The 27,646-nt window shown below is 43.7% G+C and overlaps 1 protein-coding gene across 1 annotated transcript in view; it reads left to right on the forward strand.

Moving 5' to 3' along the window:
- Window positions 1-15,755, forward strand: part of FARS2 (phenylalanyl-tRNA synthetase 2, mitochondrial) — a 366,541-nt gene extending 350,786 nt beyond the window's left edge. Inside the window, exon 10 of the mRNA XM_030552343.1 lies at window positions 13,573-15,755. Within this exon, the coding sequence (XP_030408203.1) occupies window positions 13,573-13,711 (139 nt within the window). The 3' untranslated portion in view covers window positions 13,712-15,755. The remainder of the gene's footprint in view (window positions 1-13,572) is intronic.
- The last annotated feature ends 11,891 nt before the right edge of the window (window positions 15,756-27,646 follow it).

The following is a 27,646-nucleotide window of genomic DNA, read 5'->3' on the forward strand; positions in this document are numbered from 1 at the left end:
CTTGCAGTAGGAGGCTTCTGGGTACACGTCTGGCTCTGTTGATCTGTTTCCTTATTTCCTTGTGCAAATATTGTAGTTTTGAGAATGCTTGGTGAAGATTTTGTAGGTGTTGGTCTCTGTCTGAGGGGTTGGAGCAGATGCAGTTGTACCTCAGTGCTTGGCTGTGCCCGGGATGGAAGCTGGAGGCATGAAGGTAGGCATAGCGGTCGGTAGGTTTTCAGTATTGGGTGGTATTAATGTGACCATCACTTATTTGCACCATGGTGTCTAGGAGTGGACCTCTCGTGTAGATTGGTCCAGGCTGAGGTTGATGGTAGGGTGGAAGCTGTTGAAATCGTGATGGAATTTTTCCAGAGTCTCCTTCCCATGGGTCCAGATGATGAAGATGTCATCAATGTAGCATAGGTAGAGAAGGTGCGTGAGGGACGAGAGCTGAGGAAGCGTTCCAGGTCAGCCATAAAATGTTGGCATATTGTGGGACCATGCGGGTGCCCATAGCGATGCCACTGATCTGGAGATATATATTGTCATCAAATTTGAAATAGTTGTGGATGAGGATAAAGGCACAGAGCTGAGCAGCCAGTTGTGCTGTGGTATCATCAGGGAAGGTAGCCATTCTGCAGCAAAAAAACTTCAGGACCAGACTTCAAAGAGAAACTGCTGAGCTTCAGTTCATCTGCAAATTTGATGCCATCAGCTCAGGATTAAACAAAGACTGTGAATGGCTTGCCAACTACAAAAGCAGTTTCTCCTCCCTTGGTTTTCACACCTCAACGGCTAGAAGAAGGCCTCATCCTCCCTGATTGAACTAACTTCGTTATCTCTAGCCTGCTTCTTGCTTGCATATATATACTTGCCCCTGGAAATTTCCACTACATGCATCCGACGAAGTGGGTATTCACCCACGAAAGCTCATGCTCCAATTCATCTGTTAGTCTATAAGGTGCCACAGGACTCTTCGCTGCTTTTACAGATCCAGACTGACACGGCTACCCCTCTGATACTTCATAAAAGATGTGCATCTGTGATGCCTGTAACAGTCACTGTCTATTTTTGATCAAGCCGGGCATCCCATTTCTTGTCACAAGAGATCTGTTGTTTGTATACTGTTGGACGTAACCAACTTTTGTTTTTATTTATTACCACAAGACACTTTTTGGCAGAATTCTCTTCAAGCTTGGAATTTGGTTTCCAAGATTAATGAGGTGATGGAGTTTTGTTTAATTGAAAATGCCTGAGCACCTGCTGTCATACTGATTCAGCCTGGCTTCTGAGGAGGATGAAGTGTTTTCACTCCTCTTATAAATTCCCTTTTTTGGCCTTTATCAGATACATTTTTAACTTGACAGCCATATTATTTTTAGTAATACTTTTTGTAGCCTTTAGTATTAACATGTAGTTGACAAAAAAAAACCCAACCTCCTGCTAAATATTTATACCTTTTTTCTTTGATCTTTTATGAAACAGACTGAAAAAGGATTCCACTGCACATTTTTACTATAAATGCTTCATACAGCTTTTAGAAGAGTCCAGTTCCATCTCTCGTGTAGGATTTGTTCTGATTGTTGAGAAAGCATGTCACTCTTGGGTCCATGTAGATGGTAATTCACTTGTTAACATTTGGAGAGTTTTGAGCTGCCCTGATGTCCAATGATAGGATAATTGTTGTTGCTATTTTCACAAGATCAGACCATGTTTGGTCCCCTGCACAAGTGTGTAGAGATAGAAGGTACAAGGCATCTTTCTCCCCTTCTGTCCGATGCGTCTCCTGAACTGGAGACAGGTAAATGTGGTGTCTATGTGCTCAAGGAGTGCAAGAACTCTGCAGGGCTAGTGTAACTGCCATCACTAACTTCTGCAGATGGGTTGTGAGCCTTCCCCACCTCTGTACCAGCCAACAGCACTGGCTGTACACAAAGAGGAGTGGGCACTGCATCCTCTCTTAGAGTAGTGAAGTGGTTGTGCGCTACCAGCACGCAGCACAATGCCTGTCAGAGCTTCCAGGAGGGTCATAGACCTCCATGCAAATGCAACCATCCAATCTGTAACTAGTTGGGGTTTAGGAACCTGAGGGAAATGTGACAGAAAACGAGAACTGGGAAGTGAGAAAAGGTGCCAAAAAGTGGTGTCGTTCCTTCCCTCCATGGAAAATGTTGATTTTTCTGTGAAAATTTAAAACAGAAAAGTTTTGGCCAAAACCCAAAGTATTTGAATTCAGGATGCTGCCAGTGTGCCTCATGGGAGTTATAGTTCATGCTCTTATTCTATGGCTAGGCTTCCTGCCATGGACTACATCTGCCATGACGCACCACAGTCTCCCCTCTTGGAGAGAGGAGATGGTGTACCATGGAAGTAACTGGCTGTGCATCATGGGAGATGTAGTGCACCGAAAGGGCCTGGACTAGACAGGAGAACGAGAGCGTAAAGTAACTGAACCACATCTTCCATGAGGCACTGCAGCACAGTACCAAAATCAGAATACTTCTGTCTTTAACAAATATTTTTCAGATTTCAGATATTCGGGTTTTTTATTTTAAAAAAATCCATTTTTTTTCTTAGCATGCAGACGCTTTTCATAACAAATTTAGTTTTGCTGAAAACCCAGTTTTCAGTCAAAATACTTTTTTACCAGCCCTAGGGAAAAGTGATGCTCAATGAAACTGTGAGCTGCACATACAATTTCTTGTTCTGTTTTGTCTGCAGCTGAATGGTAGATCTGTCTTTCCACCCATCCCATTTCTCTCTCCCTCTCACCCAACATCCAGTCATCATGTTAGTTTTAGTGCAAAATTAAGGGTCCCAAATACTTTAACCAAAGAACACTCCTCTATTTGCCACAAAGATGCTGTTATTCCTGTGGACATTGTGATGTGTATTTTTTTGTTGGAAAGTTCTCTTCTTCTTTCTATTTTACTGTCACACGGACTGTAATGCTTCATCCCTGTAATTTTGAAAAGGCTTGAAGGAAAGATTGGGCCTCACATCATGTTCTGAGCATAGCAGACTTGGGCACATCCTTATCTCCAGGGCCGGCCTTAGGATTTATGGTGCCCTAGGCGAGATTATTAAACTGGTGCCCCTGTGCCTGATCTGCTCTTAGCAACACAAACATAAGCTTACAGTATTGGAAAACCTGCCACATTCACGTTATTAAAACCAGTTTAACTTAATTAAGCACACTGTAATGCTAGACAAGGATCCCAGGCCCTGCTCAGCCCGCTGCTGGTCTGGGGTTCTGACCACCAACTCCTGCCAGCCAGTATCCCGGCCGCCAACCCCCCTTCAGCCCGCTACCAGCCTGGGATTCTGCTCACCCAGGCTGGTAGGAGGCAGAGTGGGGCTGGCGGCTGAGCTCCTGACTGGCAAGGGGCCGGCAGCCGGAACCCCGGAGTAGCAGTAGGCTGAGTGCTGCTGGCACCCCAGACTGGCAGCAGACTGAGCCACTCAACCCCCCACTGGCCCTGCTCAGCCCGCCACCAGCCCATTCAGCCGACTGCCGGCTGAGTGAATGGAACCCCAGGTTGACAGCAGGTTGAGTGGTTCAGCTGGCCTGCTCAGCCCACTGCCAGCCTGGGGTTCCTTGGGGGTCCCCAGGCCAGCAGCAGGTGCTGAGTGGGGCTGATGGCTGGTATCCCAGCTGGCAATAGGGCAGCAGCCAGAACCCCAGAGCAGTGATGGGCTGAGCCGCTCAGCCTGCTGCTGCATACCATCAAAAATCAGCTCACCTGCCACCTTTGACACGTGTGCCGTAGGTTGCCGACCCCTGCTTTATACACTAGTAAGGAGATGAGCATATTACAGTTGTTGGAGGGCTCTTATCAGGAGTAACAGGCTATAGGAAAGTCAGTCAACATTTTTTGTTTCTCTGATGAAAAATGGCCCACTCCCTGCCTCAAACCAAACCTGTCACTAATAATTGTCAACAACTTAATTTTCTGTTTTTGGCTAAGATATTGATTTTTTTTTAATATTGAAATTGGATTCAGGCTAGTTAGCAAGAATTTTTGGCAAACAAAGTTGTTCAATGACAATCTAAATGGCAACACAGTACTGCTTTCATGCTTGGCTCACCCCGCAGCGTGCTGGTCCAACAGCTGCAGTAGAGGAGGAGATAGGTGGAAAACTGCAGGACCCCAAAATCCACCTCTTGGGGTGCAGAGTGGCAACAGCAGCAGCAAACCCTCAGGTCCAATCACACGCCAATGGGCACCACCACCAGCCTTACGGACCATGGTAAAGTTAGCACAGCATCTGATCTCAGGGATGGGGCACCCATGGAGCCACAGCAGCTCATCCTGCCCTGTGCAGCTCCCCCCAGATGAGATGGATCGCTGGCAGCTGCCAGCCCAGGGGAGAGGCACTCCCCAGCCAGGGTGGCCAGATCCAGATGTCCTGATTTTATAGGGCCAGTCCCGATATTTGGGGCTTTGTCTTATATAGGCACCAATTACCCCCACCTACAGTGACCAGACAGAAAGTGTGAAAAATCAGGACAGGGATTGGGGGGGGGGGGGGCAAAAGGAGCCTATATAAGAAAAAGACCCCAAAATTGGGACTGTCCCTATAAAATAGGGATATCTGATCACTGTACCCCAATCCCCTATCCTGATTTTTCACACATCTGGCTAACCCCAGCCAAGCCCTGTGTGACATTCCAATCCTGGCTGCCTGCCCAGGAAGTGAGTTACTTTCACTTTCATTCCTCAGTAGGCAGCCAGCCAGCCTCCCCTCCGCCGCAGCACCTCACCCAACCCAGCCCTGACGGAGGGGAGGGAGGAGAGAGAGAGGGGTGCTCCTGGGGAGGAGGGAGAAAGGAGGGGGTGCTCCATGGGGCGGGGGAGAAGAATGGATGTTATGGGGGACAACAAAGGATACTGGTTCCAGAGCCACAGAGCCTGCCTCACCTCACCTCAGCTGGGGGGAAAGAGTCACACTCACAGGTGAGCTCTCTCCCCTTCCCAGAGACCCCAGCAGCCAATCCCATTCCTCAGACTGTGCTGCATTCGGCTCTCTCTAGGACCCAGCAGCCCTGCTTCTACACTGTCTGGGCTGCCCCCAGGCAGAGTGAGGCCCTGCACAGCTGCCTATTCTGCCTATGCCTAAGGACGGCCCTGCTTATCTCTATGAAAGTGAGTTCCATAGCATAGTGCTGTTCACTGTAAACTCTCTGCTGCTGGCTTCTGAAGGTGTCAGTTTCTACCTCAGTTTTGTAGTGTCTCATGGTTACAGTAGTATGAATTACTGATGGAAAGACAGCCTCTAAGGTATTGAGATTCTATCCTATTGTGAGTATTTATAGATTAGGACCAGGATTTTGAACTGGGTCCAGAATTGGATGGTGTGGTTGCAGGATACCAATGTAATATTTTCTTTCTTTCTGTCTTTCTTTCTTTCCCTTCTGTTCCCTTCGAAGGAGGTGCTTCATGTTGGAGTTTTCTAGTGATGATCTTCCTCAGCCCAGTTCAGAGTGACCTGAAGTTAACCAGTGGGGCCATCTCATTTCAGCAACATCCTAGTGTAAATCCAGATGCAATGGACTCTTTGGTATCAGCATGAGTCTCCTGGGAGCCAAGGAAGGTCACTCAATTAGGGTGAACTGCAAAGAATGGGGCAAACAATCCCCAGAGCTGGTGGATGTACCAATACTTAGATTTGCCAAGCCAGCACAAAACAGCTTCTATAGTACCTCCCTGGTTACCCACAAGCCAACAACACGTTTCCTTAAAATAACCCAGCTTTAGGCCTCCACCAAGACACCCAAGTCAAATATGATGAGGATTACTTAAAATCTTATTCATCATATTAAAAAGTTCTACCAATCCCAAAGGATCAGACACATTATCTCCCAGGTTAATGAATATTCCAGCTCTCACCCAAATACACTTTTATAGCCGATTCTTATTAAATAAACTAAAATTTATTAAAAGAAGAAAAGAGAGAGTATTGGTTAAAGGATCAGTGTACATGCAGACATGAGAACAGTTCTTGAGATTGAATTCATATTAGAGATGGCAAGCATTGTAGTTGCAAAGACTTCTTTCAGAGTTAGTTCATAGGTTATAGTCCAATCTTCATGATCAGGGTGTTCCAGTTTAGGACTGGGATCTCAGCCTTATGACTTAAGCTTCCCCTGCGTGAAGCATCAAGCAGGTCTGAGGTGACAGAATGAGAACCCAAGTGTCTTTTATACAATTCCAGGCCTTCTCTTGACAGGTCAGAGTTCCTAGACGAACAATAGGCAATTATGGAGACTTTGAAGTGGACCTATTTCTTAAGCATCACTGGTAATTATTTACACAGATTAACATAAAACAATTGCCCATTTTCCATCATTCTCAGGTGACTTGCTATACATTTTAAAGAGAGACGAACACAGTGATATCCTATGTTTACAGTTCATTTAAATGTTAATTTTCCCTTTTGATCTCTGAATCAATAGCTATAGTGACAGACAAGGAACTGTCTGTTTACATGGCTAACATATGAGCACACACATACAATTAGTATCACCTCTAATTTCTAACAATATAGGTTTGCATTTCAAAGTTATAGCCTATCTACCATGGAATGGCCCTAATTGCCATTTATATACTGTTCTAACATGTCTCTACAGGTTGACTCTGTATCATTTAGCCTGCAGGATGCTTAACCCTTTCTGGCCATGCATCACACCTTGCCTAGGAAAGGGAAATTGGAGATGGATGGTAGCTGGTGTGGGTTGTAGAATTCAACATTGGCTGCTTGAGAGCTGGTCCAAGTATTGCTTCAGGGTGGTTGGTGGATTGCCTTCAGTGGAAGGATTGGTTATTTTATTCAGAAGCAAGTGTAAGTGCTCTTCACCGGCGTTTGCCATCCATGATGGGCAAGGGTCTGTGTCCAAGTTAGTGGCTTGATCATCCCTCAGAGTTTTCATTATTTTCCTTTGATATGAGGGGGCAGACACCTGTCAGTGAGGGGCTAGATTTATCTAATCCTGCCTCAGTCTGGGGAGATGGACTAGGTGACCTCTTGAGGTCCTTTCCAACCCTACATTTCTGAGAGTCTGTGAACCTCCATAGTGCATGGTTTCTGTTTTTTGTGTCAGGTCTACTTCATTCATGCAAGGCCATCATGGGGATTATGGGAATTCAGTTAATTTTTCAGCAGAGAAGAATGAGAGCTCTTTACAGAGCGAGGTGCTCGGATGTGTGGATGGGTTGAGGCATTGGGGTTGATAAGTTAGTGTTCTACACAGTATAGATCAGGTGGTCATCATTATGCTAAGGAGAAAGAGGGTTCTTTTAGCTTCTTGCACAGCTTGGTACATGTTTACAATAATTCCTTTGGCTTTTGTTTGTGTATTCTGGAATGGGTTTTTCACCATGATGATGTAGCTGTCTGCCTTCCTGTTTCATCTGACAGAGTTTCCGTAAACCATGATGATCTATGGAGACGGAGTGATCTATGTTTTGGGGTCAAAGCATTAATGGTTGTGGACACCAGATGGTTGTATTGCTCCACCAGACTTTCAGTGAATCAGTCTGGCAGCTGAGTGTCTTTCTCCTCTAGGGCATACGTATGGTGTTCTCATAAAGTGGCTTTTTTATTATAAGTCTCTTCTTTCAACATCTAACTCCTTAAATGCTACAGCTGCATAGACATGGAAAGTCTAGATCCAAACTTCCTCAACTTCAGTATGTTCCCATACTAAATTGTGGTTCAGATCCATCTTTATGACTATATAGAAGTTTTGTTTATTAGTGGCTGAGAAGCTAAAAAGTTTCGGAATTTTTGGTTAGTTCCCATTAGCTTCACTAGACACAACACTAGTCATAAATGTGTTTTGCTGTTGGAACCCGTAACATACTTTCTTTCTGTCTCTTAATAACCAGCCTGTTGATGTATGGCACAATATTTGAAATTTAGCTCTATATTAAGATCTTTATTTAAAAGAAAATTAAACTGAGAGATTAGGAGGCTCGGAGATTGGTAATGAGGTATAGAACACTCATCTCTGGATCACCAGTTCAAATCTAGCCCACGTTAGTAGTGAGGAAAAAGTCATTATCTGACTAAAGGCTGTGAAATAAATTGTTAATAATCTCAGTCTAGCTCCTAGTACAGTGGTTCTCAAATTTACCTCCTGCCATACAAGTACATATACCAATAATAAAAATCAACATGCAATTCCTACTAAATATTAAAAAGAGTAAGCTATTGATTCAAACAGAGTCAACAATCCGTTGTAATAAAAGCAAAACTGCGATTGTGGTTGACGCTCACAATTAAATGCCTGTACCATTTCATAGCAAACAGATTAACGTACGGATGGCAATGACTTTGTATAATGCTATGCAGTCTTAACAGAAAGCCATCAAAATGTACAGCACCATCTGAAGACCTGTTTGTCTGGAGAAATCAGCTTTGCTACTTGAGCATTGGCCTGCTAAACCCAGGGTTGTGAGTTCAATCCTTGAGGGGGCCATTTAGGGATCTGGGGCAAAAATCTGTTTGGGGATTGGTCCTGCTTTGAGCAGGGGGCTGGATTAGATGACCTTCTGAGGTCCCTTCTAACTCTGATATTCTATGACCCTGCCATGTTCTGTGACCCCACTTATTCATTGCAGTGGGTAAAATGTGTAATTCTTTTTTCCCCTACAGCTTCTCTCACACCCCCACAATACATTCTGTGTCCCCCCAAGGGGGATCCCCCCCCCAGTTTGAGAACCTCTGTCCTCGTAGATAAATATCTGCCTCACTAAAAAAAAATTACAACCACAACGATCAAGTTTATTTGGCAGCCTCAACCAAGCTGCCGTGGAACGAACACCCTTGGAGACAGGACTACTTTTCTCCTGGATGAGAGCTGCCATGTTGGAAGGGCAGTACGATGGCAGCTTCCATGCCCATTCCCCATGCAGTACATTCTATGGATTTAATAGAAAACTTTATATTCTAGAGCTCTCAGTCCTGGTCTTTCATTAGCATCAAGTTCACTTCAGATAAACCAAAATGTGGTCACTTTTCAAAATACACTATAGGACACAATGTGACATGGGCTATATACATTTGAAAGGACTGATGAGAGCACATCTTTGGATAAGGTCTTTTATTCAGCGAATTACTGGTTTTTGTATTCTGCATCCATATTGCTATGGTAATTGAATTATTTGCTGTTGACAGCATGGTATATTACACAAGGCTTTTGCCATTTTCCATGATGTTGTTCCTAGCAAAGAGCGCTATTTGTCAATTGTAAATTTTATAATATGGCATACACTAGTTATGTATACTACGGTTGTGGTGTATGTGATTTGAAAGCATGAAGCTGAGTGGAAGGAACAATTATCTATTGTCTGTGATGTTTCATACTGTATCTTTGTTTGATTTTTTGTATTTTACACTCCAGCCCTATAAGAAGTGAGTAGAGTGAGTGGGGAAAGAAACTTTGGCCAGGCTGAGTAACACTTTCAAGCTGAGCTCTTGGTGAGATGGACAATCTGGTCCTGAGAGGCATTCAGCCTGCACGCACACACACACTTCCCATTGATTTGGTCATCAGTCCTTTGGTGGGAATAAATATCCCATTTCTTCGATGTCAGTGGGAATTCACCTCCACAATTATACTGTGTAGGAAGGGGCTTAAGACAGAGGCTGTGGTGAGTAGGTAGCATTACAATAGTGGTCTTTTGTTGTCAGTGTGAGAGATTATCCTCCTTGCTTTCCTGTTCCCAGAATAAATGTGACAGTCTAGATAAATATCCATGTCTGTATTATCTCTGTCCTAGGTACATAGGTACTGACTTTTATTTTTCCCCGGGGGTGCTCCACCCCTACTCCACCCTGAGGCTCCACCTCACCATCCGCCTGTTCCCGCCCCCACTCCGCCCCCTCCCCTATGTCCCTGCCTGCCCGCTGCTCTCCGCCCTCCCTCAAACCCCTCCCCAAGCAGGCAAATAGCTGATCAGCAGGACCTTGCCAAACTGCTGTGACTGGTAGATGCTGAGCATCCACTATTTTTTTCCTGCAGGTGCTCCAGTGCCTATGCCCAGGTGTGCACAACAGCCGTCTGAATGTAGCTGCAGAACTCTCCACGCCAATTGCTTTATTTAAGGTGGATGCACTTTGAAAAGAAAGTAGAATACAGTTGTTAAACACTTTTCCCTGCTCACTGTTGTGCACCCACCCATCTGAAACTTCTGAGAGGTTTTCCTTGTTACAGTGTTGCATGTTGATAAAACAGTGCTTTCTCCAGTCCCAGGCATTCCTTCTTTCTGCAGTCTTTTTGGGTCGCTCTGTGTTGTACTTTTGTCTAACAGCTGGGTCAGGTTATTCAGCTGCTGTTATTGCAGATATTTTGCTGTCGGTGGCTTATTGGGTCAGATACAGTTTTCTAGCCTGTCCTTCAGTGGAGCTGTGTCAGGGACTCCACATTAGGGGAATGAATGCTGGCTTTGATTGCCTAAGATGCTTTTTTATTCTAAGTTTTGATAGTCCTTTGCTCTGATTCTGATGTAACATTGGTTTTACATTGACTTAAATAAGGTTATTCCTGAGTGAGTAAGGGAAGAATCAGGTCCTTTTCTCTCTCTCTCTCTATGCGTGCGTGCGTGCGTGTGTGTGTAATATACCTTCAGGTTGGTTGCATGCAGTGAAGCTAACCTGTGACTGTAACACTGTGAGGACTCCAGTTCCTGAAAAGCCATCGTCCATGAGGCAAAGCTGTTCCCACGAAAAATGCATGAAAATATATTAGATATCGTCTCACATCAGTGTTGTTCATTGAACGCATCCATGGTTTCTCTTGTGGCATTAGAATACATCACTGTTTTCTTGCTACTTCTTCCCTTTGAGCAGTGCTTCGCTGTATGTATTGTGCTTCGTTACCTGACAGCTGCAGGCTGGTGCAGAGTTGAGTGTGACAATCAGATCAATTAAACCCTAATGAAAGGAGAAAGGGGCTGTGATTGTAAACCATATGGGATTGTCTGAAGGTGCAGTTTAGGTAAATAATGTCCACTGCACTCAGTGTTAATCCTCTATGTTTGTTTACCTAGCAAAGCTGCTGTCCCAGTTCTGTGGCTTAAATTTTTAGCTGTTTGAAATATAGACGTTCAAACTCTAACATGAGGCTGGCTGCAGCATGGCATTCAGGGTGGACTTAATTAGGCAGGAGGCTCAGCTTTCTGAAATTTATAGGCATCTCCGATTGAATAAACATTTTTTAAAAATCGTTCTGCTCCTAGTTAGTAACAATCTCCCAATAATCCCAGCTAAAAAGAGGGGGAAAAAAGTGTAACATGTAAGCAAAATTATCAGTGTGATACTAGTCACATCTTAATAGTTACTTCTTTGTTTGAATCGTTTGATCTTAATGTTTTTTAAATCAACCACACTAACTGTGATTCCTCTACAATTCAGCCCCTCTCCTATTTCTCCCACACTAATTCTCACCATTTACAGACCTATTTCATGTCTCTGTGTCATGAAAGAACTGCTCGTCTGTATTGGGAGAGGAGCTTGAGTCATGAGAGGGGACAGCATAAGGACATGGGATCCAAAATAAGGAGGGTTAACTACGACCAATTACGCTTCTAAACACTTGCCCTTTTCCATGCTAAAGGCAAAGTTGTGATCACATCATGTTAGCTAAAACATGGTTACATGTTTTCTAATGTGATACATTTTCCAGGCCTCAGGATCAGGGCCAGAATTACATCATTTTTAAAGAGCTTTCAGCCAAGGGTCTCAGAAGCACGTTACATACAGTTATTATTGAAGTTGCAAAATGCGAGATTGCAGAAACCCCTATCACTTCCCCTGTGGACTGAGGCCTCTCCTGATCCTGGCCTTTCAGTGCATCCCTGTCGGGTCCTCACACCCCTCCCTAGATAACCTCAGACACACCTCACAGTTTGAAAACCTCTGTCATACAGTATATTTCTGAATTCTGTCTTATCCCCCCAGCTCCCTCTTCCCCTCTTTTTCCTTTTCTTCCCCTGTTCACAACTGTGGGAACTTCTGAAACTGGGGGAAGCTCACATGCTTTCCTCTTCTACTTTCTGATATCTTTGAGCTTAATTTAAGCTGTTAGGTGATATGTATAATACTGTCAGTTCCGTTGTTGCAATTCCTTTCCAAGAGTGTAATCGTAAACTGCTGTTTAGTCTCTCTGGATTGGTGGTGACATGCCCAACTACCAAAGGACACATGGTACACTGCTGTGGAGGTATGCTGTGTACTACATGATCTCAAGACCATATGTGCTACTGATGCTTACTAAGGTGTAGATAGTGACATAAATGAAATGAGATGTCATTCTATTTTCTATGTACTGCACCTTCAGATACAAAGGAATCTTCACAAAAGCAGCTGTGAAGCAGCTACCATTTTATTTTTCAGTTAAGATACAGAATGTAAGGGTTCGCTAGGCACATTTCTTTCTCTGTCCTACAATCTCATGTGGAGACTTTACATTTGTTCTTTCTTTGTTTTCCTGTGATCTGAAATAAAAATAATAATTGGGACTGAAAAATACATGTTTTGCTCTTTATGTTTGGAAAAGCACTAGCACCCCTTCTAGTTGAAGCTGCTAGTGGTTGCTACAACTGAGCTGAAGCATCATGGAGCAGAGATTTGTGAAACATCTCACACCCTGACTGACAGTGTTACTTGCTAGCACTGTAGGATTGCCAGTTGTTCTCCTGCTTCTGAAACTGCAAAACATATTAGACTGAGATATAGTGAGTGAAACCCCTTGTTTTCCTAGGTGTCGGTGTTAATCCTTACACTGTCGTGTTCTTTTGTCTTCATTTTCCATTGGAAAGTCAGCACAGTGACATACACAGGACATGTGTCCAGATGACACATATTTTATTCAGCAGTCAAGTACATAAGGACATAAGAACAGCCGTACTGGGTCAGACCAAATGTCCATCTAACCCAGTATCCTGTCTTCCAACAGTGGCCAATGCCAGATGTCCCAGAGGGAATTAACAGAACAGGTAATCAAGTGATCCATCCCCTGTTGCTCATTCCCAGTTTCTGGCAAGCAGAGGCTGGGGACACCATTCCTGCTCATGCAGGCTAATAGCCATTGATGGACATATCCTTCATGAACTTATCTAGTTCTTTTTTGAACCCTGTCATAGTCTTGGCCTTCACAACATCCTCTGGCAAGGTGTTCCATAGGTTGACTGTGAGTTGTGTGAAGTAATACTTCCTTTTGTTTGTTTTAAACCTGCTACCTCTTAATTTCATTTGGTGACCCCTAGTTCTTGTGTTATGCAAAGGAGTAAATAACACTTCCTTAATTTCTCCAGAACACTTTTTCAACATGGCAGAATGGCAGTAGTGAGGTGATGATCCATCAGAGAAACAAGTGAGATTATGCAATGGATTTTACTTAAATCTTCTGTGTAGATTTAAATTACATTCAGTCCTGACTGTCTGCATTATGTTTTTTAGTGTTACATTGATAATTTAAACAGTAAAAATAAAATAAGATGGCAAGACAAAAACGCTGTGATGGGGTACTGTGCTGTGGTGTGTGTGTATGAATGTGTATTAGTCCTCTTTTTGTTTATTTTCCAGGACAAAGAAGGTCAGCCATTGCTATCGTATCACTTACCGGCACTTGGAGAGGACTCTGACTCAGCTCGAGGTGCACCACCTTCACCGAGCCATAGAGGAATCGGCTGTACAAGAACTGGGAGTGGAGGGTAGATTCTAAAATCTCTGCTTTGACAGTCACAATTACTGTGGACGGTTATTTGTAAAGAAATAAAGGGGTTTTGTGGCTAAGCGTAGAGTTTGGAAGCCTTTTGATAAACGGGCAGTGGTAGAACTTTCATATCATAAAGATTACCATTGAGAAATTGTTGACAAAGCATTTGTCCTTTATTTTAAGAAAGAGGGTGGGGGAGCAGTAATGTAAGATTTCCCTCCTGTTACATTAAGAAATACTCTGCCTGGTGGTTTTCTGTGGTGTTAATTGGTCCCTGGGTTCCATTATAGTGTAAACACTTGGCATTATTTCTGTGTTGACAGGGTTTTCCGTCCACGTAATGAGTGAAGCAAAACAGAAACGCATTTTAGCACTAAATAGAAAAAATGTTCACTCTTTCTTTTCTCCCCCTTCTTATAAAAAGGGCACATTCTGCATCAAGAAAAACTTTCATAAAATATACCTGCGAAGTTTGGATCTGGACCCAAGTTGATTGCTCTTGGATTTTGGTTTGGCCTATTCTAAAGGAAGGGATAGATGTTGAATGTGACTCTGGGTGCAAATCAGAACTTTTCCAGAGTGCTGGGTGTTTGGATGTGGTCTCTGGTGTGGGCTGAGGTGTACTCAGACCAAGCCAAAGAGAGCATCTCCTCTTGACACTTCTAGATGCATGTGTTTCACATGCAAAGTGTCTGTTTCAAATCAGTGTTCCTAGCATGTATACTATGGCAAAAATGTCCATAGCCCTCATCATCAGCCAAAGATTGATATTGCTTAGAGGTGGAAGAGGGAAGTATGAAAAGCAGAAATAAGCAGGTATTTGAACTCCCATTATGTTGTGTTTCCTAACAGAAGTCATCCACTGAAAGACATGATCTAGGAGGGAGAAAGTGGATCTTTGATGGACCCCTTTCTAGTTCATTCACTTTGTTGAATGCTTACGTCTTTCGTGACAGGTTATAATAAGCAAATTTTGGCAGTGGAATGACACTGGAGACTTGTGGAAATTTTCAAATGGTCTGATAAATACTTGATGAAGCACTCAGATGCAGAGACGGTAGTGCGAGCGCTTCTTCTTGCCTGTAATGATATTTAATATGGTCTTTCAGGTAACTTACAAATTTGTTGGCTTTGCAAGGAACGTTGCCTTCTCCAGGGAATGGAGCAGTAAAAACAATGCACTAAGAACCATCCAACATTGCTTTATACCCGATCACGAGACTACTGTGCAGTTAACCTTTACTCAGCCAGAAGAAACCAGCAGCTAGCACAGATGGGACATGAACGGAGAGCTCATTGTAATTTCATTATTCAACAGACTTAGCTGTATAAACAAATTTTAATCTAAATCACTGTTGCGCTATCTAAATAACTTGATTATAAAGACAGCATGCTCGATTTTTGTCTATAAGGCAAACAGAGTAGGAACCATTTATATGCCAGAAGAACCTAGTTGGTGATCTTTAAACAAATATCTTTTTAAAGAGCAGATGTCCTTAATGGTCTTCCATTTCATTTGATTCCACCCTATTTTTAATCTCCCGCCCTTTTAGAATTCTCATTAGACACTACTACAATGAAAGGACTTTTTCAAAAATTGCACCAGAGTGGTAATTAGTCCTTGGCACAGCCAAGTTCAGGCAATGTTGCCACCTGGGGACCCCAAATCTTACATGATGAAAGGGTAGTGTGATTTTCACCGATCACATTGCATGAGGAGGGGAATACAAGCTGCTTCCTACTGTGTGAGAGCACTGAGGTAGTACCTAGAGCCTTTTGGGGACAAATGACATTTCATTTCTGATTATGACCCTGGCTGGGGCACATTCAGGGCTGGTGCAACCCATTAGGTGACCTAAGTGGTTGCCTAGGGCGCTAGCATTTGGGGGGCGGCATTTCGGGTCCTTTGGCGGCGGTCAGATCTTCAGCCGCCCTGGTCGTTGTCGGCGTTTAGGCGGAGGGACCTGGGGCAATGGGGCGCGGGGAGAGCCGCGTGCAGCAAGTAAGGGGTGGCGCGGCATGCAGGGGAACCGCTCCCCACCTCAGCTCACCTCTGCTCCTCCTCTTCCCCTGAACACGCTGCCCCGCTCTACTTCTCTTCCTCCCAGGCTTGCGGCACCAAACAGCTGATTGGCACCGCAAGCCTGGGAGGCAGGAGAAGTGGAGCGGCGACGGCGTGCTCGGGGAGGAGGCGGAGCAGAGGTGAGCTGGGGCAGAGAACTGCCGCATGGCTCCCTGGGCCAGGGGGAGCTGCCTCGGGAGGGGCACCTCAGGGCGGAGGGGGGGATGGGGAGCTGCCGTGGGGGGGTGCGTCAGGGCTGGGTGGGGTGGGGAGCTGCCATGCGGGGGGTGCCTTAGGCTGTGGGGGGGCAGAGGGCTGCCACAGGGCTCGGGGGGTGTGCAAGGTGGAAGTTTCACCTACGGCGCGAAACATCCTTGCACCTGCCCTGGGCACATTGCAAGATTCTCTCTATCATTCAATAGGGGAACCTCCATCTACTGCTTCCCAAACCCCTTTACTCTGCCTCCTCCCTCGCACTCCCTCCATGCACACAATTTCTTAGGGCAAGATTGGTTTTCCCATGGGACTGATCCATCCATATGTGTGGAACAGAAGTTTAAGAAAGGTAGTGGGGAGAAAATTGGACTGTGAATCAGGGCTGCCCTTAGGGGAGGGCAAATGGGGCAATTCTCCCCGTGCCCCACAGGGGCCCCCATGAGAATATAGTATTCTATAGTATTGCAACTTTTTTTATGGAAAGGGCCCCTGAAATTGCTTTGCCCCAGGCCCCCTGAATCCTCTGGGCAGCCCTGCCGTGAACCTCGGATCTCACAGCCAAAGATGTGAATTGAGTGGTTTAACAAGGATACCCAGATGTTATTGAATTAGCCTGCTCTTTAGCCATTAACATGGTACTTGGCATGATCCAGATTGCAAACTGTCTGTACTTAGCAGCAGGGGAGTTGGGGGAAGAGAGAGTCCTTAGAGCATCTAACCTCGTGTTTGAAAAAGGATGGGAAGATAGGTGAATTCTTGAAAATGCTTCTACAGAGTGCCACTGCCAGCAATAAGCAGTTTTCACTTCACTATTGATCTGGTTTCTTCATTTAAAAATTTTCTAATACTGCTGTCTTGAATTTTGTTCCTTAATAAAAGAGTATCTTGTAAAAGCTGCAGTGTTTTGGACACTTACAGTAAAATACTGCAGTAATATTTCATGAGGGATGAGAGAAACTCAGAACTTCCAATGAGAAGACAAAGTTCTTAATGCTAAGAACCTCATTCCATGTCGTATGGCTTCTGAAAATGACTTCTTCCATCTGTGACTGGCTAGAAAGCTTTGCCCTGCTTTGCTGAAGGATGACTTGGCTACAGTGATCCATGTCTTCATGACCTCTAGGCTGCATTATTGCCTCTCATTATACTTGGGAGTGAGCAAGTTAACCGTGGTGCAGTCTGCAGCATCCGAACTCTTCAGCAGTACCAGTTAGCAAGAATATATCCACCCACTATGTTAACGATGTATAGGCCATGCTCAAGGTCTCATTTGTTCTCTTTGAGGCTCTCCATGGTGTTGGCCCAATTATCTAAGAGTCTGCATCCCTCTGAGACCACAGTCTCTCTGGGCAGCCACATTCTACAGGATGTCTGAAACTGTCAACCTTTGGGGTTCATATGGAAAGGTGGGAAAGGACAGAGCTTTCTCTGAAGCTGCCCAAGACTATGGACACTTCTTCGGGTGGAGGTGAGCATGACTAGATCATGTTGCTTTCAGACCAAAATGCAAAACTGACTTTTTTAGCTGAGTTTTTTCACCACAAAAAAGAAAGGAGAAGGAGATGGAAAGGGGGTGGCATGTCTTGCAGGAAAAGAACTCAGAGGTCTTCAGGAGAGAACTAGATTAGATCATGTGAAGGAGGCTTGTGTAAAGCTGTCAGATGCCATGGTTATCTGACAGCAAGGTATAAATGCTTAGATAGATTTAGATTAAATAGGCCTACATGCACACTCTGGTATAGATGTGATCTGGAAAACTTCTTAGGCAAGGACTCGCTGTTGCTGGTGACTGTGGCACTTCCCATTCTCACAGAAGCAGACCTCACATCAGAAGCGATAGGGTAAAATGTTTAGACTTCTACCTTTTGGAAATCTTGCCCTTTCCTTATTTTTGTGTCTCCCATCCCTGATTTTTTACAAATAAATTTGGAAAAGTTCATTGTAGGCAGCAGTACTTCTGCTCTCTTCTTAGAATCATATCAACAAAAGAGATTGACAAAAGTATCTAGTTTTAGGCTGCATGACTCTCAGATGCCAACAGAAATAGCATTTGGCAATTGTATGTAATAAATTATTATAGTGCAAGATATACTTTACTGTTCAAAGATAAATTATTCTAATAGAACCTCAGAGTCTGGTCTGCTACAGCATGCATGTACTGTAGAAAACCCTACCAAAGAGGACTCCACAGGGAAAACCCCGTCCGACACTGCCAAAGAAAGGGCTGCATCTGTGCCTATCATTTTGCTCTTAGAAAGCATGTAGGTCCAGGTTGCTGTGAGCTACACCATAACAGCAGTCATCACTGAACTGGGGGACCTCAAGCAAAGTAGAGAGTGTGATCTCCTAAATGCCCAAGTTAAATAAAGCCAAGCAAAAACAATTGAAGAGGAGCAGTATTAGGTTAAGAACAATACTTAGCGTGTGCATAGCACTTATTCAGCAGGATAAGTGGCATATACCAGGCCATTCATTTCATTGTGATCACCTGTTGGTACTTTATTTTTGTCTGACATTAGATTTTAGATCAGTAACTATTAAAAAACAACGTTGCCTGTAACATGTTGCATCAAAAGTTTAGGATGTGGGATTGGTTGGGGATTTTTATTTTTGGTTTAACAATATGTACCATTTTAACGTTTCAGAGACAGTATACTGCAGTTCCCATTGTTTTTCAGAATGATTACCATGGATGCCTGACTCTGGAGATTAAAGAGATTACAGAGATTTTGTTTTAACACCCAGATTTGTGACTTCCCAGCATGCTGATAGCAAATTTACAGTGCAGTTTGATTGGTCTGTTTTTTTCGCTTGTTGTAAACACATTGCAATGGAAAACTATTGTGAATTGTCTGAACAGCAAATTGCCATGCAATCACTTTAGACTTCAGTGACCTCTCCCATAAACTAACACTACCAATAATGATAAAACAGTAGTACTAATCTGAAAACAGCCTTGTTCAGACAACCTGCAATCAGCAGTTCATTAATCTGGTTTGGTCATTTACCTCCCAATTGGAAAGAGCAGATTTCCTCAGTCACTGTAACAGATTGGTGGCTGTTCTTATTTTCAGCATAGTTATATCTGCTTGCTACTCTGTGTAGTTGTATTGATTGTTACTAGAATTGATTTTCTTTTTTTTACTGGGAAGCGGACGAGATCAGAAACTCTTTGTCATATACTCTAGTCTAGGAACGAATGGCTTCGTTCTGTTTAATATTTAACTCAAGTCATCATTTCCTCAGCGGTCTCCTCTCTAGACCACGTTAACCCTTCAAGGCATTTTCTTTAACAAGTTCTTCTTAGCCCTCGTCCAGACTAACCCGCGGCATCGGCGGGTTAAAATCGATTGCTCGGGGATCGATATATCGCGTCTAGTCTGGACGCGGTGTATCGATCCCCGAGCGCGCTTACATCGATTCCGGAACTCCATCAATCCGAACGGAGTTCCGGAATCGACACGGAGAGCCGCGGACATCGATGGAGCGCCGTCCAGACTGGTGAGTACCTCGATTTTAGAAATTCGACTTCAGCTACGTTATTCTCGTAGCTGAAGTTGCGTATCTAAAATCGATTTTAATTCCTAGTCTGGACGTGGCCAGAATGAAACAGTGACAACCCTGTTCAGAAGTAGCTATTCTAGAATATATTTCCATCCAGAGTTAGTATTGAAGTAGGGCCCCCTTGTGCTAGGCACAGTAAAGACAATTAGTAACATAGACAGTCCCTGCTGCAGAGAGCTCACAGTCTAGGTGCTTGTCTACACTTAAAAGGCCTAGTGTTTTAACTAGACTGGTATAGTTAAGGTGGTACAACCCCCCGAGTGTGGATGCAGTAAGGGAAGGTGAATAAACATACAAATATAAATCACTTTCATGCCAGTATAACTGTGTCTTCACTAGGGCTTCTGTATCAGTTAAAAAAAAATCACAGAGTCAGTGCCAGTATACATAGTGTCAGACAGGACATGGCAAGTGGACTAAAGAAACAAATGCTGCGGATTGGGTAGGAGAATGAGGAAACAAAATAAACAATGCAGCAGAAAAGCGGCATCAGTTATTTAGTTAATATTGGGATAACTTTATTGTCCTTCCCCAAACAAATGGACTGCTATCCTATAACTGCTTCATTTACACACTTGAGTAACTTCATACATGCAAATGTTCCCCTGAAATTCAGTGAGAGAGTGTAAACTGGGTGATGTTAAAGATTTAGCCCAAAGTATTTCAGACCTGCTTGTTTATGTTACTTAAATCATCCCTGTAAATTGTTACCACTAAACATTTAGCTGCATTTTTTTTAAAGTTCAGGGTGTTGTGTATATTTTGCCTGCTGTGTGTTTTTGCTGAGAGAAAGTGCTGTATATAAAATGGGTTTGCTTTCTGTGCAAAGCAGGCCTGTATTCTCACCATAGTACCGCCAGGGATCTTTCTCTTTGTGGTCACCCGGTGGCTGGAGATGATTAACATGCAGTTCAGGGAATTCTCTTTCTGCCCTTTTCAGTGAATGTTAATTTGATGGGCAGTACTGCAGTAACCCAGAGCAGGAGCTGATTAGCTGGACAGTAGATTGTTCTCTTTTCTTTTCAGTGACTCAGTTTGATTTCCGTGTCTGCCACAATGTAATCCAGCCCAAGCAATAACTCTCTGTGTCATTATGTACTGTATGTAGATGTTGGCTGTGACGTTGCACCCCATAATGCTTTATGGAAATATGCTTATAAATATATATATATGACATAACTGGAATATGTTTTATGCTACATATGCCATGTAACACATCTCTGTAAAGGTCACGATCTACTGAATATATTCATCCTATTTGTTTGCATATATCATTTTTGTATTCAAAGTTATGAATATTGGCTGTGTACTTGTTTGATTTTAAGTAGCCTTAATAAGGCATTTGGTCAGCTTCTTTAGAAAGGAATTTGCAAGTTAAGTGCCCAATCAAGAAACACTTAATGGACAATGGAACCTTGGAAGACTCCAATGCACGTTAGGAATCTACCTGGGAATGTTCAAGGTAGCATGTGAGCAATGGCTGCCACCTGTAAAAGTTCTGAGTCATGCATGGACATGACTTGCCCATGTGACTCCAAAACTCCATTTTGTAGCTGGGATTTTACACAGGGAGAGGGAGGGGTCTCCACCTACAAGAGAAAGTCTATATTAAGTCCTGGGAGACCCCTCCATTTTTTCTTCAGCTGGCTAAAGAGAGGGTCTCTCCACCCCCAAAGGATACCTGAAAGAAACTGAAACAAAGGACAATAACCACAAGGGTGTGTGTGCTGGATCAGACTAGAAGGAGGCTAGTCTGTAAAAGAAACCTATTGGCACATCTCTGAGTGAGATTTCATCTGTAATCACTTTCTTACTGTATTAGGTTGAGACTTGCATGTTTTATTTTATTTTGCTTGGTAGTTCACTTTGTTCTGTCTGTTATCACTTGAAACCACTTAAATCCTACTTTTTGTATTTAATAAAATCACTTTTTACTTATTAATTAATCCAGAGTATGTATTAATAACTGAGGGGGGGCGCAAACAGCTGTGCATATCTCTCTATCAGTGTTATAGAGGGTGAACAATTTGAGCTTTACACAGGGTAAAACGGATTTATTTGAGGTTTGGACCCCATTGGGAGCTGGATACCTGAGTATTGGAGACAGAAGCACTTCTTAAGCTATTTTCAGTTAAGCCTTCAGTTTGTGGGATGCAGTTCAGACATGGATCTGTGTTTGTAGCAGGCTAGTGTGTCTGGCACAACCAGGCAGGGTTCTGGAGTCCCAAGCTGCCATGGAAAATGGGCTCAGAGAGTGTCTCGGCACATCAGTTGGCAGTCCCAAGGGGGTCTCTGTGATCCACCCTGTCACATTGGCGAGCTGCTTATAATAATTTGGCACCTACATAGTAATTTCATCCAAAATCACAAAGCACTTTACAGCTGCAAGTCAGTATTATCATCACCATTTTACAGATTACAATACTGAGGATCAGAGAGATTAAGTGACTTCAGTTACAATAGTAAGGAGTTCTGGAAAGTATAACCTCTTGCTTCAAGATATACGCCAAGCCCGAATTGAGGGTGATTGGAAAGAAGTTATAACTGCCTACCTCAGTTTTTTTGCCCCATCCTCTGAAGCAGTTGGTATTGGCCACTATTAGAGACAGGATACCGGCCTAAATGGACCACTAGCCTGAGCAGATATGTCAGCTCCCCTATGTTATGCCATGGGTCCCACAGTGAGTGAATAGTAGCGATGGGATGAGAACTCATGGCTCCTGATTCCCAGCCATGGGTAGTACTAACTAGACGATGCTGCCTCCCACTGTTCCATATGACTGTTGTATTGTATACAAAGTAAATTACACTGCATGTCTTTGAGCAGGCACATGACAAATAATTAGCTTGCATGTCCAGGATTTTTCATTTTTCATTATCATTATTTATTAATAAAGGTGTTTACTTGTTCCTGTGCAAACTCTTTCTCAAGGGACAGCAGCAAAAGTGAGAATAATTTAGAGTTGCATTTAGGCTGATCCAGCTGTAGGAACTGAATACACCTCTTTGACAATGTAAGTACTTTTCTCTGCGATCAATAGGTTTGCTCATATCCGAAACCTTCACTATCTTCTCTGGACCCGATCCTGGACTGGCATAAATTGGAAAAGCTGCCATAGTCGATGCCGGTTTAGCTCAGTTGAGGATCTGGCTCTGTACCCTGATGCCACTTCAGGGAGTTCAGCAGTCTGGCACGTGTTCTCAACAGGAATTGATTGGGCTGAGAACTTCTAACAGCCCCCTGAATAACGAATTAAGAATATATTCCACCCTCATTACAAGGCCCTCCTGTGGGGAGTGAGAATTCTGAGTGCCAAAAAAGAAAAGAGAAGGTGATTGTAATGTGTGTTGTTAAACGAGTGAGTGTAAAATGGCTGAAAGCCAAGCCAGGGAGCACTTTAACGAGGGAGCCTATTTGAGAATCTGAGCGTACAGTCCAGCACCTGTCGCTGCTGCCCACTTACAACAAGCTAACACAAAACTATTTTTCTTGAAAAACTTCATTGCACATCAGCAGCTCTATACATATCAGTGTGTGTCTGCAATCTGCAGGGTTGGTGTGCTGTGTGTCCTGCATCCTTTTTCATTCATCCCCACATACTGAATGCTGAAAAATAGAGTTCGGTGTTTAGCTCCTTGCCGGATTGTGCCTCTATGTTATTGCTGCGCACTTCCGTATCTGTCTAATTCCAGTGATCTCTTTCAAAATAAATGTCTATAGATCAAAACAGGGATGAGAACCTTACTTATGTGGCCTGGATGCGAAAGTAAAGACATTGTTTCCTATACTAGATATGATTAGAGACTAATCTCTTTTGCAGCTTTGCTCTGATACAAGGAGAATCATCTTTTTTCTGAGAGAAATTCAATACTTTATGATGCTTCCTGCTGTCTGAGACCCGACGCTCCTGTGAACATTCTTCCTCTTTCAAAGAGCTATCGAATTCTAGCCAAGAAATCTCCCTTTCCCACTCAAGAGCTTTTTCCTTTCAGCCTGAAAATGAAAGACTTTCTGGAATCTGTTTTTAGAATACTCTGGAATACCTGCTGATAACAATCAGGGTCTTTTCCCTCCTCCTGGAAGTAGAGGTGACATACAAAAGAACCCAACTTTTTCCAAGAAACAATTATTGCTCAAACTCCCTAATTTAGGTTTAACCCCTCACCCTCAACATCTTTAGAAAATGACTTTGATCTTTAACAAAGGGTGAACCTGTGAGGTTATCACATCTTACACCAACAAGTCAAACTGGTCCCTCCCCTCCAAAAAATTGAGATTGCAATACAGGGTGACCTTATTTCACTGAAGAGTGTTTCTTTCTTACAATATTTCTGTCTTCCTGGTAATAATTTTTTCTGACTTCTTTTCTTCTTTAACTGGCCACCTTTCAAAATAGACTATATGGAATCATTGACCTAGCTGTGCAAATGTGAGATCTTTCTTGCACTTTGATAGCACCTCTCATCTAAGGATCTCAAAGCACCTTAATGAGAATTAAGATCCGTGGGAGGTATGCAGCTATTATACTCTTTTAACGGAGGGGTAAACTGGGGCCATGGCTACACTGGTGCTTTACAGCACTGCAACTTTCGCGCTCAGGGGTGTGAAAAAACCACCCCCCTGAGCGCTGCAAGATACAGCGCTGGAAAGCCTCAGTGTAATCAGTGCCACAGCGCTGGGAGTGCGGTTCCCAGCGCTGCAAGCTACACCCGTAGAGGATGTGGAGTACGTGCAGCACTGGGAGAGCTCTCTCCCAGCGCTGGCGCCGCGACCACACTCACACGTCAAAGCACTGCCACGGGAGCGCTTTGAAGTTTCAAGTGTAGCCATACCCTGAGGAACAGAGGGCAAAGTGATTTGCCCAATGCCAAACAGCAAACCTTAAATCCAGGGACCCTAATTCCCTGTTCCTTGATCTAACTGCTAGAATTGACTCCCTTTCTTTGGGATGGCTCCTGCAAGCTGCTGGGTATCCTGACCAATGGAAGCAGAGGGCGCTCTGCACCTCATAGGATACAGTCGCCACCTTGCAGCATCGGGCTCTTTGTCACTGTTCCACTTCCCTGCATTGCAGCGACACTAAATAAATCATGCTGCGTGTTTTCCCCTCCGGAACTCCTCAGATCAAACCAGAAATACAGAAGAGTCTGAGAGTTTGGGGTTGGGGAGCAGATAGATGGGGATGGAGGGATTCTGCAAGGTTTCCCCTCCCCTCCCCCTGAAGCACATGCTGACTGAGGACAGAAGGGCCAGTTGGCAGCATATTTACAGATCTTTATTCCTCCATGGATGTGGTTTCGGCAAGGACCTCCGCCTGTGTTGCATGAACAAAACCTACATCAGGAGCCAAGCAACTGCTGCCTGGGGCTTTAATATGCTCAGCCTTTCAGCAGATTTACTGCTCCAAACCAGGACCTGTTAGGAGCCTTGGAACTACTATAAGCAGTGAAATAAAATGCTTAACAATAACTCTTGCAACTCCAGGCATGTAGCTTGGTACATGGTTGTGCAGAGAGTTATTGTGGTTCTATTCACATGGATCATTCTCCTTATGCTGTAGGGTGAGTTACAGTGCGGCTGTGTATGTTGCTAGGAGAGAATAATTAATTGAAGTGCTTCTTTGTGGTGCCCCAAGAACTAAGATTCACAGGGATGCTTAAAAGAAACATCCTCTTTGAATGGCTGGTGAGACCATTTAAAAAACAGTGAATGAAGTAACATTATGTAGTGTGATGGGATGGATAAAGCCTACACTGGAGAGCGAAGGGTGCAGCAACAACTCTGAGCATGGGAAGCCCCACCCCAGCATGCCTGCTGAGTGTACCCCAGTTGGAGAGGGGGTTTATCAGGGAGCCTTTTAGCACAGCAGGGTGGCAGCGGAGAAGGACAGACATGAACTCGCTGCTACGGAAGGGTTATGCCAGGAGATTATCCACAGGAGGACTGTGGCACAAAGCTGGGACTCCCCAGGCTGCAGAGGTTGCAAGGGACCAACTACAAGGCACGACGTTGCCCCAAGGAGGGACAGAGCAGTAGGAAGAAACCCATGGAGGGTGTTAGCTGGACCACAGACAGAAGATGCCTTCCTTACTGTGCCCAAGAAGTCTTCTTGGTCAGAACCCAGTGGAGTGAGAGGGCCTGGATTCCCCCTACCTCTATTGCTAGTCAGAAGTGCTGCCACACACTCTAGCCGCTAGATGGGGACCCACCCCTGCCTTCTCACACTTAGCTAGGTATCCCCTGTTTCAATGTTGTCAGCGCTACCCCTGCCAGATATAAATCCCACACTAACCCCTGCTATCAGTGCTAGGCCCACAATACCAGAAAGTTATTGACAAGCTGGAAGGACGTTTGAGAAAAACAGAAAATATAATCATGGGGTAGAAGGGCTTGACGGATCAGTTCAAAGTAACAGCTAGATACAGCTTTGCTAAGCGCTGACCAAGGGGTGTGTGGGGATATGAACATGCGCAAATCTTTGAAGGGTGTAAACACCAAGCGGCGAGAAATGTTTGGTGCGATATACCAGGAATAACTAGAGCTAATGGTGTGACAGTAAAAGGCTGAATAGCAGGAAGAGTTTGCTGGCAGTGAGATGTATTAGGCTGTGGAATAGTCTCCCAAGGGAAGCAGTGGAAGCCCAGCTACTTGGACCTTTTTAAAACTAGACTGGACAAAGCATTAGAAAATGTACTCTAGAGAACAGTCTTTAATTGGCAGGAAGCTGGACTGGTGATCTAATAGGTCCTTTCCATTTCTAATGTCTATGATATTATATTCTCTGTAATGAGTTTTGACTATTTCTAAGCTCAGAGGGGGAAATGGAGACAAAATTGAAAGAAAAGCTCAGCAATGGAGAAGAATAAAAGCCCTGTAAGTGAATGTCATGCTCATAAAAAGTTCCAGATTGACAGCATCATGGTTGGACTGTTCTTTAGGCCAGTGACGCTATTCAAAAATAGCATTGCAAATGGGAATGTGAAAATCATTACATTGAAAATGATTAAGATAAAAGCATACTTTTATAGAGCTTCTTTTGTCCTGAAGGATCCTAGACTGGTTTTCAGCCTGCAGGATCCCAGACTGCTTTTCAGGCTCTCTCTCTCTCTCTCTCTCTCTATGTCCGACGAAGTGGGTAGTCACCCACGAAAGCTCATGCTCCAAAACGTATGTTAATCTATAAGGTGCCACAGGATTCTTTGCTGCTTTTATATAATGTAGAAATTACTTCACCCATCACCGAAATTCAGCAACCTCTGGTCTAAAAACTATAGTTTAACAGGAAACAGAAACACTACACAACAGCTTAGGGTGGGAAGTGAAGAATAACTCTCGTAATTGAAACTATGTGGGAACTCTTTTAGGTAAACTGATTGAGTTTCTTGAGCATCTCTCTGAGGCTGACACAGTTGGTACTTGGCCTTGTGCTCCCTCCTGAGATTCCTTCAGGGCTGAGCTAGGGAAAGAGAGAGTTCTTCTGAACCAACGTGATCCTAAATATAATCCCGAGTGTCCTTCTGTGACTGTCTTCAAAGGGTTGGTATGATGTCATCCTATTTGAATCAATACATCTTTGGTTACTGTGGCCTACTTTGTTCACAACTTCTTTCCTTTTGGATATTTCTCTCTTTTATTGTAGCATCTGATTTTTCTGAGGTGTTGACTCCAATTTTAGATTAGTAGTTGTGTTTATATTGCGGTGCATGCCACATTACTGGAGATGACGGCTATAGACACAGTCAGCCACCTCATGATTTGATTACAACTCTTGTGTTTTTCTTAAAGCCTCAACTCCTGGAGTCATGTGATTACATGAGAATCTTTTTTCTTTCAAGTTTCTAGTCCTCTTGATTGCAGAGGAAAGCTTGAACATGTAAACCATAAAGTCTCAAAGAAACAGACAAGCTAATTAAAAGAATCTGAAACTTTTTATTGTTTTAAATCTTAGTATTGGGAAGCCAATCTTATGATTTTAGCCTGACTCTTCATTTTTGAATGCTTGGGGTTGGCAAAAATATAAAGAGTTGGAAATTGGCCAGGACACAGAGGTTGCAATACTCTTAAGGCTTGTCCTCACTAGGAAATTAGATAATGTTAG

Source organism: Gopherus evgoodei, chromosome 2, assembly GCF_007399415.2.
Source record: "Gopherus evgoodei ecotype Sinaloan lineage chromosome 2, rGopEvg1_v1.p, whole genome shotgun sequence".
NCBI lineage: Eukaryota > Metazoa > Chordata > Testudines > Testudinidae > Gopherus > Gopherus evgoodei.